General features: G+C 40.1%; 1 protein-coding gene across 4 annotated transcripts in view; it reads right to left on the bottom strand.

Annotated features, from left to right (window-relative positions):
* Positions 1-18,313, bottom strand: part of LOC104143656 (probable acyl-CoA dehydrogenase 6) — a 91,767-nt gene extending 73,454 nt beyond the window's left edge. Inside the window, exons 1-2 of one of the 4 annotated variants that reach the window (XM_068934856.1) lie at positions 18,073-18,313; positions 1,424-1,544 (exon numbers count right to left, since the gene is read on the bottom strand). Coding sequence is in view for 3 of the 4 variants with exons in the window: in XM_068934855.1 (XP_068790956.1) it covers positions 1,424-1,544; positions 16,559-16,690 (253 nt within the window). In the remaining variant the exon portion in view is untranslated. Of the gene's footprint in view, positions 1-1,423; positions 1,545-1,999; positions 10,077-16,558; positions 17,233-18,072 lie in introns of those variants that run through there. The other 3 variants (XM_068934855.1, XM_068934854.1, XM_009674268.2) reach the window with 3 other exon arrangements.
* Between the last annotated feature and the right edge of the window lie 397 nt (positions 18,314-18,710).

The following is an 18,710-nucleotide window of genomic DNA, read 5'->3' as shown; positions in this document are numbered from 1 at the left end:
CACGTCCTCAGATGCATGTAACAGCAAAGATGGAGCTGTAATCTGACCGTAATAAAATATACCATTATTATAAGCAACATGAATATTAGCAGTGTGAAGGACCCTACTGAGACATATTTCAAATCTGCCTATCAAACAATTACAGTAGAAAGTGGAGGTGTTTTTTCCTTCATTCAGTAATCCTATTTGTCCTTTAAATAAATCTTAACTGCAATCTCAAACTGTCAGCATTTTCGTAAAGAAGGACCAGCTCAGACCTAATTGGATTTGCCAGACAATCACAGCCAAACAGTTCTGTGAACTCCAACAACTGAAGGGCTAAACAAAAAGCTTCCAAGTCAGAATATATGACAACTTAAAAGTTCATTTCAAGATGAAAAATTTCCTCTTAAAGAAATTTGTAAAAAGACATAATTTGTTCCACCGTTCAAATCCTGTCCCTTAGCAACATAACGATGTGGTCTGGCATAGCTAAGGTTGTGTAAACTACCCTGCAAAGATGATTATTTGCAGTTACATATTGAACCATTTTTTCTTCAGCCTGCTCTGAATTCACCAAGATTGCTACAGACTTCCCTATGTGAACTTGCTTCCTTTATTTTCCTTTGTTTTAAAGTTTTAACCACAAATAAGAAAACAGGAAAAAAACAGAGAATTCTGGCAGGAAGACCTCACAGTAGTATCTGAAAAGAAAGTAAGTATATCTTATGTCACATACAAACAAAACAAAACTCGAGGAATGTGTTTTAGCTGAAGAGTTGAAATAACTTCTACTCTTCCGGATTTCTTGATTTTTTTTTTCTTCACACATATGTATACAAAAACATGCAACTTCCTCTGTTCTTGCTGTGCGTATCATCAGTGTCTTGTTCGGTACATGCTTCTGTGGGCTGGAAGCTTCAGAATAGTGCATTTTAAAGACAGTCTAGGGTACAATCGTCTAAAACCCACACAAACCTCATTTTCTGAACGGTGAGACAAAATACATTATAATGCTGATAGATGATAGGCTAAGTAAGTATAATAGGCCCAATCTTACAAAGCTTTCAATGCCCTCAAATTGTGGTTTCATTAATGAAAACTGAGATTATTCAGTAGGTGTCAGGAAACAGAAGACAGAAAACTCATTATACAGATGGTACATTGAGAATTGAAATGGCATTAGTTTCACTGACTTTCAAATAACAATCACTCCATTTTTTAAGAATATTTCTTTTTAGGAGAATATCAACCTGTTCACTTAGCTACATCCTTTTCTGTAGTTGTACGATTTCTAAGAAGCATGCCTGTCACTTGTGAATATAAGCAAGCTTAGCATTGAATTCTGAAGCATATTTTGATCTGGGACAAAACTGATTTGAAATAATATCAAAAAATTCTATCACCGGCATCAGCAACGTCCAAGAGTTGCACACCGTCCTACCTGTTGGCTTATCCACACCAAGGAATCCAGCCTGTCCTAGGATTTTAAATACTTTATGCGCTGGGAACTGTCCTTCTTCTTCCCATTTGTCCACAAAGGGATTAATCTCCTTGTCGATGATCTAGATTTAAAAAATACATTTTAAAAGTTATTAACGAAGACATTCCTACAGAAACACCTTTGACTACTTCTGCCTAAATACTTTAATTTAAAGAGAAAAAACGTACAGGGAAAGTGACATGAGATTTTGAAAGCACATGCATTTGTTTACTTCCTGTCAGATGCTCTTATTCTCCACCCATCCAATTAATGTAACAGACGCAATGATGCAAATATAAATTATTCTTTTAGCAGCTACAGCTATTATAGTAGGAAACCATCAGGGCTCTCCAAGGCTTATGAAGATAGCACTCCCCCCTCTCCATGTGCTATATTTCTGGATACAGTGTGTAGACAGTGACAGGAAGGAAAAGCTGGCATGTCCTCAGAAAGACCTTGCCAAAGAGGGATGACATTCTGTTCACAGTGGTCACACAAGACAGGTAAGTCTGAAGGACTTCAGTTCCCATCACTTACCTGAAACGCTATCAAGGACATCATGGCTGTTCAGAGCAAGTCCTATCCGAATTTAGATTTCCCTAGGATTTAACAACACGCATACTAGAAAAAAATGGTCTTCTGTGGTGCTGTTTCTTAAACTGGAAGAAGATTCTTCTCCTTCTCAAATTGCTAAGCTGATGAGAGCCTGTGGAGTGTTCTTTTGAGGTATCTATTTATCGCACATTCTTCAGAGAACGTTAGCCCATAGATGGCTGTTTTTTGTTTCCCAGCCGGCCGAAAAAACAAGGATGCTTCATCTTAGGTAGCATAAAATCACTTTTTCATCTCTCTCACCAAATTCTGAGGAACATTTATACTGAATGTTTAACTTACTCAATAATTTTCACCTCTCCCCCTCTCTTATACTGAATAGTGTAGGCCACATGGTCACTAGTAACAAAATATTACTGTAGTTCTTTCTCCCTAGGATAGCATCTAGGATAGTCTACATTTAAGTTTCTATACTGTTGTGTTCCAGATGCTCAGATTCTGGTATGTGGACCCTTAATGCTGAGTTACAGGCAAAGACATACCTTTTGAGTGCACTCTTTGTTCGTAGGAACTTTTGATAATGTTCACCTGATAGCATCCAGGAAAACGCCTAGAAGTCATTACAAAGTGTGTAAAGAAAGTTATCACGATGTTTTGATGGATCTTGGCAAAAGTACAAAACGAAAGTACTAACACAGTTTTGTGCCTATTAGGGCTGGTAGTGGGCCACGTGTTTCACAGCCTACCTATAAAGCTACCTCCGAAGTTAAACAGAGTCAGAAGAATGACTAAGGCATTAGACTCAGATAAATTATTTGCATCATTCCTGAAGATCATAACCTGCTTGCTTCTGTGCCTTTGAGTAAAACTCAAATTATTTAACAGAACCAACATCTAGTTATTACCAAGTAAAATTTGGAATTTTGGGTAAAACAAGGTTTATCTTGCATGACAATAAAAAGATGAAGACAGCATCACTGGGCAAACTGTGTGTATGCCTCTCATATCAAGAAAAAAAAAATCTCAGTCCAGACACCAATATCCACAATTGTTATTTAGTCATTTCACTGTTCACTTTAAACTGTATTTTTTTAAACAGATGAAATAGGTCTTGTCAAAAGTTTTCGGACTTTAGAGACAGACAAAAATCACACATTATTTACAATCATAAACAATATTCTAGATAAACTAGCTTGTTTTCAAGCATGCAAAGTCATTTCTTTAAAAGTATAATTCCTCGAAAAGTTATCAGAAAATGCACATCCTCAGGTAATTTGCACAGCATTGGTCAGACATGAGGAGCAGCCTTGGGGGGATCAGAAGACCGAAAGCTCATGTAGAGAGGGCATCTAGGGGAGCACGTCCCCCTGTACACATAAACCGTATCGCTGCAGAACTGCAATGCTGGTGTTTTAGCACTGATTGTCAGATATTATCATCCCTTCACATACAAGTTAATGGAAACAGGGAGATGTGGTTTCAAAGGGCCAAGTCAGCAATCCCGACTGAAAGAACATGTACGAATTGTACACAATGTGTATTTAAAACACCTCTAAAGACAGGTTTATTCGGATGCAGACCAAATATGCTGCACACCTAACTATACTATGTGTCCCTTCCTTTGGCTTTGGCCAGTTTCTCAGATCTGTGCCCTCACAGAAATATTTCAAGCTTGAATTAATTTAAATTTTGCTTAATTAATTTTGAATTCACTTTAATTTTTGAATACATACAGCATGTTAAATAACGCCAACACAAATTATGCAAGCACCTTAACCTAAATCACAAGGTATACAGGCAGTGTTTGGCAAATATACAGAAGCAAGCTTTCAGCAGTAGTTGAGCAGCAGTTCAATTTATTGTTATAGGCTTTATCATGAGAAATGTAGAAAACATAGGTGATAACATTTAGACTTACATTACTAGGATATCGACTGTAGTAAGACCTAAAACGCCTCTTTTTGCATCCGCATTGCATCTGGAATAATAAATGCTATCTGACAGATATTCCCAACCACAAAGGTAATCTTTTTACCTAAACTAGCTGGCCAAATCTCAACAGAATTTGGGATATATATGATTCATTTGGAAGCTGTATTTCTTTTCTGCTTGCTGATAAAATACTAGTAAACCACAATAACAGGAATTCTGTTCTTTTCCTGGTGTTGAAGGTGTAGTAAGTCTCATGCACAATCCTGGTATTTTTCTCAGGCTGCTCCATTCAAATCGTACAAACTCAAATCTAAAAGACTTGGCTTTGGAGACAACATTGGTTTAATCTACATCTCAGTGTGAGCTCTAGCCGCTCTCTGGGAAGTGTCTGAAAGAATGGTATAATAGCCGATATCAACACTGGGCTATGTGTTTTTTTTTTTTTAATTATTACTGTTATTAAACAATGTGGATATTTGCCCAGTAGGAAGCTAATCAAGCCAAAAACTCACTTCGTTTTGAATGACGGTAAGAAAAATAAAAGTATTTTTATTTAAAGCAGTCTTTACAAAGTTGTGTGAAAAACAGCACATGTAGCTTCCTGCTCAGGAAAGGGGAAAATGGAGTGGGAAGAGAGAGAGAGATGCAGACTTTTTTGTTATAGATTATTCTAATCTCTCTCTTAAATAGATTGATGGAAATATCTCCCTAAAATATTGCCAGATAATTGTATGTTTTGATTATTTTCCAGAGGACATTATACTACACTATTTAAATGAGGAAAGAAACAAAAATCATATTTGGGGTTTTTCCCTCACACAGTGCACTATTATTGTATCAGCATCTAGCCACAAAAATTAATGATTCTCATTTAATTCTCACTATATTCTATAACAAGTATGCTATTTCTACAAGACTAGGTTATGCAATTGAATTAATTGCAATTGAATTGTGTACTGAGAGCATATATGGATGTCTTGTACAAGAATTAAAGATTTCTTTCCATTATTCACCAGACAGTTTAACTCCTATCAAGCAATTCAAATTAGAAGTTAAAGACCGTAACATGTCTACACGCACTATCGCCTACCTCTATCCCTTATAATATTGTGGTAATACAATATTTCAGTGCACAATAAGCAGGCCAATATATTGGCTGAATCTTGAAAAGAAATCATTAAACTAAATCCTTACGAAATGGCAGAATTTGTACTAAAGCTTCCTGTGAATTATACTTAAGCTGAGATTAGACTTACTCACTAGAAAAGTGACAGAAAATACATGAGAAAGATATATTTCAATTAAGAAGATTAAATGCACTCAGTGGTGCCATATAACTGTATCACATTATGTTAACAAGAGCATTTTTTTTCTCTTTAAAATCAAGCTATAGGAATTGAATTTAGCTCTAGTAATGTAGTAACTAAAGACAACAACAAATGGAGTCGTTGATGTAATGAAAAAAGGCAAATAAATAAGCAACAAACCACTAATGATAGTTCTTCACTGATTGTATCTGGACAATCAGTAAAAGGCTGACTGGAAAGAACAGAGAAAACAGACTAGAGAGACTTTGCCTTTGACACCATCAATAATTAAAGAAAATAACTAACAGGTCACAATACAACAGTCCTCCTTACAATTCTGTACACAATTTCCGGCAGCAACTATTACACTATAAAACAATTTACCATCCTACAGATACTGGTGTTCAGGACAGAGAGTATTTTAGCAAGAAGTAAGAAGTTACGAAGAGCTAGCTGTAGCCAAACCCGCTAACTGCCCCTAACTACTAACACAACCCTATGCAAGTCATCGAAAAATTGTTGTGGGAATGAGTTTCCTGTTGGCGAGCTCTCAGTGACTACCGCTCAGGACCCTCTGCGAGTCCTCTCAGCTTCTCTTCACAGGTATCTACTGTCTTTGTTGGCCAGGTACAGGGACTGAGGAGAAATCTATGGGTCTAAACAATAGTTGTTTGCTTCCAACATGTTGCTCTCGTTTGGGATCACACCACACACACAGCACGCTACTATGGGTTTTCCCACAAATCTTCCCTTTGTTCTCACTGCTGGGCTTAGAGGCCACAGTTGTCCCTCAGTTCCCTCACAATTCTTCTCGAGCGCTAGGCAAAGTTTTTCAGTAATTCTTAAGAAAGGTAACTGAAACGAAACTGGAAAAGAGACTGGGATATGGAAATACACTCGGTGCGGAATTGCTCAAGATGGAAACAGAGCAAATCCAGCTGAGTGAGGAAAGGCAGCTGAAAAAGGAGGTTCCTTTGGAGGTACTCCCAAAAGGCAGTTTCTAATTGTTCCTGCTCCTTGAGAGATCGTGGAGAGTCTGACATTTCTGCTACGTGACATCTGGCTGACAAGGGTGTCTATCTGCATATGATGGACAAAACAGAGTCCTGCTGTCTCTTCTGTACTTATGAGGTCCCTTCAACTGTTGGTAGCATGGTCACCTGCCCTGAAAATTAGGATAATCAACTCTACAGATTGCCAAAGGTTCTATTTGACTCTAAAATGGCTTTGCTAACGAGGAGATATCTAAGTTTTTGTGTAACTTTCTCTGAATAGCAATAGTTTCTGTGTTTAGGGTCCCCATAATATGTGTGCTAGGAGATCCTGCCTATGGCAGGAGGCATGGACTGCCAGGGCCTGGGGTGGCTGGATCACCCAACCTGGTGATGACAAACACCGTGATGACAAACCTTGACCTGCAGCGGCCAGCGCCCAAAGAGAAAGGCCATCATTCAGTCTCTGACCACATGACATGCAGAAGCAAAGGCAGTACATGACTTGAAAGACCACAACAATTTAAAAACAGCCCCATTACACATTTATACTTAACCACACGTTAGGCAGAAAACGCTCCTTGCAGTGCTAACCTGGGCTTCTCATACAAAGCTATTTAGCACACTGCCTTTCGGCAACCAAAATCCAACATTACAAGCTTGCCTGAGGTCTGAAGTAATCTAGTCAGCAAAGCTGTAACCTGCCGTTTCTTCCTTCAGGATACAGACCACAACAGGGTGATTCACTGCAGACTTTCAGGAAGTTCTATAGATCTTTTTCTTTTTTGAAAGGGATTGTTTTTACAATACTAATACTAGCAGGGGAATACCCATGCAAAACCATGCATTTCACCTCTCAGCCTCTGGCCCTCCTTCTCTTAGGAAAATATACTTTGCTCCTCTTGGTCAGGACTCACCTATGCAAAACAAGGTGACCTATGACTATATAAGGGATTCCGTAAAGGTAATGAATGTCCTAGACTTTGCAAAAAATCTTACACTTTTGTATAAGGAAGACTCTCTCTTGCTCACAAGGTGGAAGATGTGGCATTCGGATACAATCTGTACCTATTACGCTGTGTTCACACTTGACTATCAAGCCAAATTTATGATGCAACATCTGTATCAATGACGGTCTGTAGAACTACCGCTAAAGAACTTGCCCTGTTTGAATAAGGGATTTGGGACTGGGCCTCAGTGACAATAAAGAAACTTCTGTGCTCTGAGCTGACATCAGGTTATTGCTGAGAACAAACCAAGAAAACATTTTCCACAACAATGCAGGGTTGAACATAAGAAGTTCAATTTAAGTGTAGACATCTGTTTCATGACCCTGTGACAAACAAACACTTGGCAGGAAAGTCCTAAAAGCAGAGCATTCAGATAATTAAAATAAAGAACAAAAAAGCAGTAATTTCTACTTAAGCTTTTTAAAGCAGCATTACTCATTTTACAAACCCCAAACCAACAAGTTCTGAAATTATAATCTAGAGGGAAATTCCTTTTCAATTCTCAATATTTTCAAGCCATCATCAAGATATTAAAGGACAATGTGAGTACAGCACATTAAGTTCTGTGGGTTTTTTCTACTGTTTCTCCATATTTTAACATATCTAACTCAAAATTTTACAGCTAGTAGCAATTAATTTACAGAGAATGATTTAACCATTCACAAAAGTTTTTTTTTTTTTGAATAAGCTCTGGTTTCTTTCCATATTTTTCTATAAGTACTAGGAACATTTTTTTCAAAATATTTTCTTATTCTACTTAAGATTTTCAAACTTGTTTTCCCCCTTATCTAAACCTGAAATAAATAAGAAATTACCACATGCATCCACATGTTCTTTTTCAAAAACCTTAACACACTTGAAGGAAATACATTCCTCTTAAAATTGCATCATGGTTTTACTATTCATCTCTTTTTATTACACCTTTTTTAATTCATTATAACTGAGGACTAACAGATCCTGAAACATGAATTCAATTTTAGAAATATTTGTCAACTACAGCAATAAATATTTATAAGGATTTTTTTGTTGCTGTTTTGCTTTATTTGAAAGGAGAAAGACTGACTTAGCCCATGTAAACAAACATACTGATATAACCCCAAGCACGTTCAAAAAATAAAAGAGATGTGTGGACTGAAATTTGCAGACTAAAACCCAACGGGACAGAAGGTCCATGTAAATAGCATTAGATAGTGGGATGGGCTGTTCTTACTTATCATTATCTGTTTTTGAACTGCAAACAAACACTTCTGAGCAAGGAATGAGTGACTGAGGGATTACTTAAAAATCGAAGGTAAGAAAGTTGCTCTCGAAACTTTGCCCTCATGAACGTACCAGACATTCATACACCAGAGGAGATATCTGCTGACTCCGGACCTGGGAAGATCCACAAGACTGTGCTCTGCTCCTTGCCCTTCAGTTCATTTCGGTCTCCCTAAGTTTTCATGTAAAATTGACCCAACTGTTCTGCACGGCATCTGCAGTGCAAGACATGATCAGCCAGGTGAGAAAAATGGATGGACAAAAAGGACACTTCAAGCCAGCCAGAAAATATCACCGAGAAGGAAAAAAAGACAAGTCAAAATAGGACTTTTTTTTTTAATCTCCATATCTAGAAGTCTTAGATAGTGAAATAGTTCTCAGCAAAATAACGGCTCCACCTCCTCTGTTTAAACACACTGCCAGTGCCTTTGACTTTGTGGGATTACATACAGTTAAAGTTAGGCACACATCGAAGTACCTTGCTTAGCATGGGCTACATGGCAGGAACTTCTGCTCTACGCGCTCCATTTAAACAATAAGCAATGCAAGCCATTTATTCTTCATATAAATGTACTAAGCACTTCACACAACGATGAACGAGAGGCATCAATCACACTAGTCAGGTATGTTATGTACACCCCCTCCTCGTGCTACCCTGTGTACGTGTGTAGGTTTAGACATAAATACAAACAGATTCCAAGTTATTTAGCTTTCCCCCTGCTTCTTCCTTTCCAAATGGGTGGTGTGCAAGCTTGAAATTGTAAAAATTAAAGAGAAAAAGAAAGTCACTAAAGCTTAGCACTATTAAGGTGGTTCAAAGGGACAGGTAACACATTACTGCTAGAGCCTGGGATATCTTTTGGATTCTTCTCCTTTTCTATTCATTACTGCAAAATGAGGTTGAACCGGCCTGGCTCACATCTAGCTTTCCCCACCGCTATTAGACATAGTTGTGGCCAGAGCTGAGCTTCCAGAGAAACTTCCAGTGTATTTAAAACCAATCCTCAGTAGGCGCGTATAAGAGAAAAATAGAAGAATTTCCTCAGTACTGGAAAAGGCATAGCTGAAATGGGAAGATATACTTTTAAAACTGATTAATTACAGCACTGCAATTTCTTTTTGTACATCAATTTAGCTGTGTTACAAGCAGCAGCAGAATTATGTGATTTGCTACAGCACTGGGGATGCAAAGACTGCAGTGATCAGCAAATGCAGGAACAAATTGTTACTAAATGAAATTGTATTTTCCTATTCTCAAAGGAAAAAAAAGGGGGAAGAGGAAAAACTCTATAACGTAAGAGTTGGCAGGGTCTCATTATATAATGAAACAGACCTGTCCTCATTCATTTTTACAAAATCTGATTTCCAGCAGAAAGGCACACACATTATGAGAGTTATGTAATTTCTTCCTCTCTGCTCATTTGGTAGTAAGTGGGTATGCTTCTGTTTAAATCACCGCATTTCTTCCCTCTCACTGCAACACAGTTCCTTGCAACGTACATAATACATGAAAGCAAAGCTGATTATTAGTTTAGAAATGTGAATACTGCACATCTTTTGATACCATATGTTTGGCTGCAGTTTTCATTTCAGGAGGCAAAAAAAAAAAAAAAAAGAAAAAACCACAATTTGTGCCACACCTATCTAAAACTTAAAAAACCTTCATGCCCTCCAGGGAGTGAAGTGCTCAGCAGCAGTACATGCTCTACCTCCACTCTGCCCAGCTGGTGCAGCCAGCAGTTCCACCACTGCGTATTTTGTCACCTTGGCACACACCTTCACCCTGCTAAGGAAATAAAAGGTCCAGCCCAGTGACTGGGGGACTGAGTCCAGATTAACCTTTTCCTCAGGAATGAAATGCTGAAAGACCAGCTACAATGCAGGAAGGATCAATGCAAGCCTAGGAGACGACTCCTCCGCCTTCCTCACGTCCCTCTACCCCAGCCCAAACGACAAATAGACAAATCTCCCCTGCACAGACCCAAGTGTCTTTGCAGTCCCCCAACCACAACCCTCTCCAACATCCCTATCCAAGAATATGGCAGGGAAGGGGAGGATTCCCAAATTACTTAGTACTCTGGACTCCACAGATTGCAGCTACCATGCTCAAACCTGTTCTTGAGCAAAAGGAGAAAAAAAATCTATTTGCAAAAAGTTCTGAAATTAGAAAACTGGTTATGTATTTACATTTAGTTTCATGGAATTCCTTAACTTCTCTCCTTTAACCACATTTAGATTTTTACTTATCCTGTTTCTCTGTCTCGTTGGTAATAGCTACCGTATCTTCCATTCAATCAAACCACAATGAACAAAGCAATATGCCATCAAAAGAACGTTTCTCACCCCTGATGCTCAACCCCACATGTTTCAAGACACGTGGGGTCCTGCATTCTACTTGGACAAAAAAATGTTACTGTTACAGTGATGCTTTTGCAAAACCTGAAAACTCTCCTGGGGATCTAGAAGATACGTTCACAGCTCAAGTTCCATGGTATTCATGGATATATACACTACATACAAAATCATAATCAATTTATGGTATGCCAGGAAAGATACATAATAAACATAACTTCTACTTAGGCAAAGAATAAGGCTCCCTCCCATTACTGCCACAGAATTCCTCCAACATCCATCCACAGCTAGAGATAAGTCACGTGTCTCTGAATGTCGAAGTTTTAAAAATAAGAATAGTGAGAACAGAGTTGGTTAGGAAACCCGAAAAGATTTTGGAAGAGTATTTAAAATATCAGAACATTTGCCCCTACAGCTACTTATTTCAAGCCCACCACTGTGCAATCCTTGTGACTTACATAGTTATTAACGTGAACACACAAAACTCATTTTCTTCCCCTCTTCTTCAGTCAGCAGGATTTTTTTTGGGCATGTGGTGTCACTGTGGGGAACAACTAGGTCAAAAAAATTCCCTTTTCCACCTATAACTAGCCAGACAACTGCATCTCTCATTTGACTGGATTCAGGCTCAGCCACAGCAACCACAAATTCTGTTCATGAGAATTGTCGTTCTCGGTATTTCGTAACGGCGTAAACTCCCCAAGTGCTCTCAATGTCTCTCTGCACTTCATACACTTCACACTTCTAATCTCTTCACTGAGCACAAATTACAACATATCTAGCAACTTGGGACATAGGACTGTCCCAAGCAACTTGTCTTCAACTGAAGGGCTCATTCCAGAAGTAATCAGAATGAGTACAAACCACACTGCTTTCACAACACAATATGTAAAGGCATTTTTTCTAGCTTGGATTACAGGAAAACCAGACAGAGTGAGGACAAGGCAAGTGTCGAGGGTCTGCCTTCTCCTCGGATTTGAGGGCAAACGCATTCAAAGCAAGGCAATCCCATGGGAGCAAAAATTTCTGCTTCAGATCAAGTCAAGCTAGGGGCTGATCTCAGACAAGCCTTTAGGATGGCTGGCAGCTGTTGCTACTTGTATGCAGTTATGAAAACAATGTAGAGCTGGGAATTACCTATATACAGTGGCATTTTTGTCCTCTCAACTCATATTTTCCAACACAGAGATGCTGAGCTGAGGTACAATGTAAAGCCCATCAGCGGTTTGGATATTGCGGTTTAGAACCTGCTTTTGGCTCTGGGTTACATCCCAACAGGAACAAAACAAGCTGTCTCACTGTGAGCCACACCATCCCAGCCACCTCTCCACTGCAAGGTATTAGCAATGAAATTGACTTCATAAAATTGTATGACAGGTCCAGCTTCAAATGCTTGTGCCCCGGAAGTTCATCCGTCTTCGCCACCTACACAGTTCCCTATCACTGGGTTCAGCACCTAATGCAGTACCTGAGTAAAAGCAGAATTTGAATATTGGGTAATAGTTGGAAAGGTTAGCTGTTTTAAGCAATGCTTTTCAAGTGCTGGCTGGGGTACATGATTCATTAGGACTGACAGACTTCCTTCAGGAGATCTGTTAGCAGAGGTTCCAGGTATCCACGGTACTTTCCCACCAGCCGGGACCACAAGTAGCAACCAGGGTTTCCTGTAGCATACGAGCGGGCTGTGTTTAGACAGAGAGGTACACTACTACACCCGGAGAGGTAGTCTTGGATATAAGACATGCTTTATTGACTGCAGTCAAGAGGCTCAGATCATGACTGAATCCTTTAGATAAAAAAGAGAATATATTAATTTCTAGGAACTCGTCCTAACTCAATCTTCGCCTTCACCTTTTGTCTCTCATTACAAAGAGGCGGAACAATATTCTTCAGAGCTATCCAAATCATGGCTCTGCATGTGCTAACTGCAGAAGGGAAGCCATCATGAACTCGTAGCTTATGCCATTTTAGGTATTTGCTGGTACTTAAACCATGCTCATCATCGTATTAAGTACCTAGTAAGTTCGAGGTACCCTCAAGGATTAATGTAGCTGACAGTGATGTCACTGAAAGCTCTATTAGCTTGTAATACTGCATCACTAGCTAAAGATTTGGAGTGTCATCTCAAGCACAAGAAGCTTACACAGGATCTGCGTACTTCATTGCTCCAGCATCATAGGAAACATTTTTTTAATTCAGCATGCTTTAGTTCCTTCTACTTTCCATTTATGTGGGGGGGAGGGGGGAAGAGAGGCTGAGAGAAAGCCAAGCTGAAATAACAAGCTTCACATTTCTCTTTGAGCATGGTGATTTTTCTCCAGGTTTTTATCAAGTTCCCCTGGAAATGGTTGGTTTCTTCACAAGAATAACAAGGAGCTGTTTATGATTTCCTTTTCACCCTCCCCCCCATGTCTTTGAAAATGCAATCAGAACATCAGAACAGCAGAAGCACCCTCACGCTTATCCCACTGCGAACCTCCAACAGCAATAATCATGACAACGGGTCTGAGAGGAAAGCCTCCCAAATTTGCCTGTAGAGGAACTCCGCTCTCAACATGTGGTGAGGCACTTCTCCAATCCAGCTTCTCATCCATCAGCAAGGCTTGGGGGAGGCACGAGAATGCCGGCAGGGGAGAAGATGGGCTCACAGGGACAGACGAAATTTCGCAGCAGCTGTGAGGAGCTGGTTCTGCAGCGCTATTGGAGACATTTCTGGCACTTTTAGTAACATGGTGCGATTAGTGCATTCTGCCACAGGTACTAGTTTGCCCAGTATCAAGTTCACATGTTGTTTTTGCAGTACATAACATGGCAGATTGCAGATATAATAGATTTCTGAAAATACTTAAAATTATTAAACTTGTCTTGACTTATTTTTATAGAGAAATTAAAGCTCTAATTTCTTTCAGTTAAAAATAAATATTAAAAACAATCTCAGGGAACATATAACTGAGGTGGCATTCGGTCTTATCAGCTTCAGTAATTAGGAATCTTCAGTTCTTAAAATACATTGAAAATTTAACAACTGTTCTATATATGCACAAGCCCAACTGTGTGACAGAAGATAATTTTAAGAAGCACACTAAGCATTTTGGAAGTCTCCTTGTGTAATCTCTCAGTGTTCATCTATTAAACTTGATCATCAGGGACTGGAGCTAGATGTAGGCTTTCAAACTCCCTGTGAGCTCAAATTGGGGGGGGGGGGGGGGGAACTCACAGAAAGCCAAAGTCTAGAACAAAGTCAGGTGAAAGACACAGTATCTTGTTGTTGTTGTAGAAAGACTACAACAACAACTGGCTGGGAACTGCAACATGGATCACTGTGTGCCTGGGGGCAGGAGGAAAGATGTAACGTTGCTTTTCCATGCAAACATGTTCTAAAGAGATGTAAGCAAAGTTATCTTTTCTGAACTCTCATACCAAAACCTGTATTAATCACAGACGTTTGCATAGTTGTAAACGGCTTATTAACGTACAATTTTAGTTGTCACAAGTGTATACATATGTTGCCTCATCCAATCAGGTGTGACATTTAAAAAGCAGTATAATAGCTAGACCTGAACCACAGATATATCCCTTAGGTCCAATTCTCCTAACTGAAGATGTTCATTGAGGAGTGTAACTAAATGCAGTGGAAATTTGTTCTGACATGAATAACTGGGCAAAAAAAACAGTGTTTGGATACAGCAACTGGAATCTCAGATGTATGCAAACTACTCTGGCACTGTGCAACAAATAAGAAAAAATTCTGCTTATAAAATTGCCGTTACTGCATTTTTGCTACATAATGAAGCATTTTTATGTTAAATGACGTTTTTCCTCTAAACAGAAAAAAAACTTTCTTCAAAGCTTGCTTGATTGTGCTAAGGTTCACTTTTTCTCTCCCATGTTCCTAAGGTCTGGTTTAAAAGCAACTCTTTGGCATGGATGCACTGGATGCATCCTTTATTACACCAGTATATCCCTGCTGGCTCTTCCAGGAACAACAATATCAATTTCGGAAGTTTCCTCTCTGTTAAATTAGTGCTAGGATTTTTTGGCAGTGGTAAAGGAAATTGCTGTGTTTATCTATATCATCTCTATACCAGAAATCTGCCCGCAAAATGTTCATACAATGCTTCTGCCAGACATAAGACAGATGACAAAGTCCACAGCAAATACCCCAGAATTTGGGAATATGGTTGGTTCCTTTAGATAGAAAGACACTCAGTGCAAAATCTTTGAGGCTTATTAATGACACATTTTTTTAAATGTCTCCTTCCTCAAACTTACTTCAGGTATATGATAAATATTTTAAAAATACAGATCTAAGTTGTGTATTTTGCAGCTTATGCTGTCTTTTTCCTCTCTTGTTTTCTCTCAATTTAGTGAGAAACTTGCTTTCAAGAGATTTATTTATAATACCAGCAATCAACTACTTTGCTACTTTTATAATTTGCTATAAACTTAAACAAACTAATTCCATCCAAGGTCCTCCGGTGGCAACAGTGATCACCCTTCAGTATTTTGCAGAGGGTCAAAAAGAGTTATATTCTTCTGACAGATAATTTTCAGTGATTTTACTGGAAAGTCATAGCGAATCTCTGTTTAATCCAGATTCTGTGTGCTCTAATACACAGAGGCTTTAATTCTTGTAAAAATTCATCTATTAGTAAGCAAAAAACTTATGATACTGTCAATTACCTAGCGCTGACATACAAGCCAAGAGCAGCAAATAAGGTAGTGTCCTTTGGTGGAGTCTCACTTTCACAGGAATGGCCTTTGGCCTACAGAGATGTAACACAGTTTAACCAGAGCAAGTCATCACAACTAATCTCATTTATATTAGATGCAGCTCCAGCAAAATATGTGCCAATCCATTTCAAACCTATTTCCCAAAGCTTCTTACTACTAAGGCCAGAGGAATGAAAAATGGACAGTATATACAACATAAATGCATATGCATACAGCTATGCACACACACAGAGTAGGTTAAATCTTTCTCCTGCAAGCAACAATACAAAGTTAATTATTGCAACAAGTTGTAGGAGAGCAGCACACTGCAAGCACTGCTCAACAAGTTAAGAAAAAGTTACATTTTTGATTTCCAAGAGGAAGGGTGGTGACCTATAAAGTTGTAAAGGAAACCACTCACAAAGTTATTTCAATGCCCTTGCTAAAAACAGCTGCCTGGAATTATAGGAGTCTTTTCCTCATCCTGCTCAGAACAATTGGAAAATTACAGAACATTTAAAATGCATTAATTGAATAGATTAAAAAAATAGAATATATGGAGACAAAAAATAAAGAGTTCATTGTTAATGGAATTACTTTGCTTATTTCTCTAATTTCTCTGGTAGCTGCATTTAGATTTATCCTGTGGAAAGTGTGCCCCAAATTAAATAACAGTTACGTTTAAAATGGGTTAGAGATCCTGAGTGGTCGTTCTCTCCCAAAGAGTCTATTTTTCAGTTTATCTTAAATGCACTGGGGACAGGTTTAACTTAAGCCAAAATAAACAGCGATAGCTAGAAGCTTTGCGGTGAAAAACAACAGCATTAGCCTAGATTTGAGATAAATTCATTACATTTTTAAAAAATATATAATCAAGTATAGTCTGAAATAAATGCTATATAACCATTTTGCAAAATATAGGACTGATTTGGGAATGAGTTTTTTATTTTAAGTTACACAGTTGTAATGTGTAATTACCAATGCCATTTTCTGTTCCTCCTGCACACGGAAAACAGCCCAGGGAAGGCTCTGTGGCATGCGTGCGGATGGATGCAGAGGGCCATCGCTCCCTGCATACCACCAGACACGGCGCTGCGCTGAGCTCCACATGCCTTATTGAGTAACAGGGAGGAGCGTGCCAAGGGAACAAATGTAGCAGACATCAGAATCAGACTTGTGCAGATACATAGGGCAAACGTTCCCTCCACAGAATGGATCCGTACAAACCTGACACCACGGTATCAGCCTTGAAATCCTTTGCTGTTAATCTAGGTGAGAAATGAGGATTCATTTCTAACTTCCTCTACTGATCCTTTCTATGTCAGCTTATTCCTACTGTGCAGAAGGTCCAGGAATTTAGACTAGTTAAATTAAATTCTTTGGAAACAGGCTAGTCACACCACAAATCTTTTCCTTATCATTTGGGTTCCTTCTTAAAATACATGAAAAGAACAACTGCAAAGCTCAAGGATAAGAGGCCTTTTTATTCATAAAAATCTTGTTTAATTAAATGGCCTTTGGGATATCCTGTTTTAATATCGGAAGTATGAAAGCTAATTCCAAAAAAATTGAAGGAAAGTAAAAACCACATGAATCAGAAGTAGTTGTATTATCTTTTCTCCACAGTGAACAGGGAAAGATAGGAAATTTAGGAAAGTTAAACTTATCCAGGAAAATAAGAGAGTAATTTTAAAGTAATTCTAAAGTAATTTTAAAAAGCTATGACAGCACAAGGCCAAAGTCACATGAATGAATTAACATTGGGCAACCCAATATATCCTGTTTTTAGAAAGCTACAGATATGTAACACTACACCTAGAAGTAATGCAACACTAACTAGGACTTGCAAGTTCATCCACAGTCACATCAGGGACAGTGCCTTACACTTTGTCAGCCTCTCTCTGAACGCTTGTTTCCATCTTGCTTGTTTGTTTGTACACGGCTTGTTTGTGTTTGCAAGTGTTTGTACACTTGCTTGTTTGTACATGGCTGTTTGCTCCTTATACCAAGTCCTGAACTTTAGCACTTTACTCATCAGTCCATAGTTTAAAGGTGAATTTCTCATACACGTGGCTTTTTTCCTCCACAGCTTTTCCACCCCTAAGCGCGCTCCACTATCTATGTGGCTTCCAGCCATTCAAAAAAAAAAACAAAAAAACAAAAAAAGCTGAATATGTAATTTTGACAGGGGTGCTTAATTATATCACAGCTTTCTACAGGTTGCACAGATTGCCATTCGGTATTCAATTTGCGTGTTACCTTACCAGACACGTCTCCATTTTTCCTGACGGGTGACCTAATTCTACAGGAATGGCCTCTTACTCCTCTCCTAGAAATACCACAATGACAAAGTGGCTCCGTTCTGCCTGTTCTGGCACTCTGCGCCCAGAAACACCAAGAACTAACCCTGCATTTAGTAGCTGCGCAGAGGGAGGCCCTGTCACCCTGGGCACAGCCGGGACAGGCTCTAGGACACTTTCTCCTCCACGCACCTCATGTTACCGCGCAGGACTAACACCACCCATCCAGCCTGTCCCAGCGCAGCCGAACAGCGTTTTTCCTCCCCGCTCTTCCCCGTGGCGTGCAGGGCGCGCACAAGGCTTGCTTTCAGGCATCGGCAGACTAAAACCTGAAAGACTTCTGGAGGCGCTCAGGGTTTCCCACACTCGCCCGGCTGCGGCGGCGGCGGACGGAGAAACTTCAACGTGCCTTTTCGTTGAAAAAGCGGCCGCCGCTCTGCAAACCTCCTTCGCCTGCAGCGGCCTCTGCCCCGCACCCCGCGCACCGCTCCGCTCCGCTCCGCGCCGCCCCGCGCTACCTTCCTGAGGGCCGCCCGCAAGGCGCCGTGCGGCGGCGCGTCGGCCGCCCGCGCTCCGTCCCGCCGCCCCGCCGCCCCGCTGCCGCCGCCGCCGCCGCGCAGCGCCCGGGCCAGCGGCGCCCAGGCCCGCCCGCGCTGCCGACCCAGCGCCATGGCCGCCCGCGCCCGCGCCGCGCCGCGCCGCACGGCCCCGCTCTGCCCGCGCGCAGGCGTTTCGTCGGGGCCGTCCCGGCGCGGCCGGCCGCTGCCCCGCGCTCCCGCCGCGCCGCGCCGCGCCGCCCCGTCCCTCCTCCCGCCTCTCTCCCGCGCAGC

Source organism: Struthio camelus, chromosome 2 (genome assembly GCF_040807025.1).
Source record: "Struthio camelus isolate bStrCam1 chromosome 2, bStrCam1.hap1, whole genome shotgun sequence".
Classification (NCBI taxonomy): Eukaryota; Metazoa; Chordata; class Aves; order Struthioniformes; family Struthionidae; genus Struthio; species Struthio camelus.
Note: the sequence above shows the minus strand (reverse complement) of the source record. Positions and strands in the feature narration are given on the sequence as shown.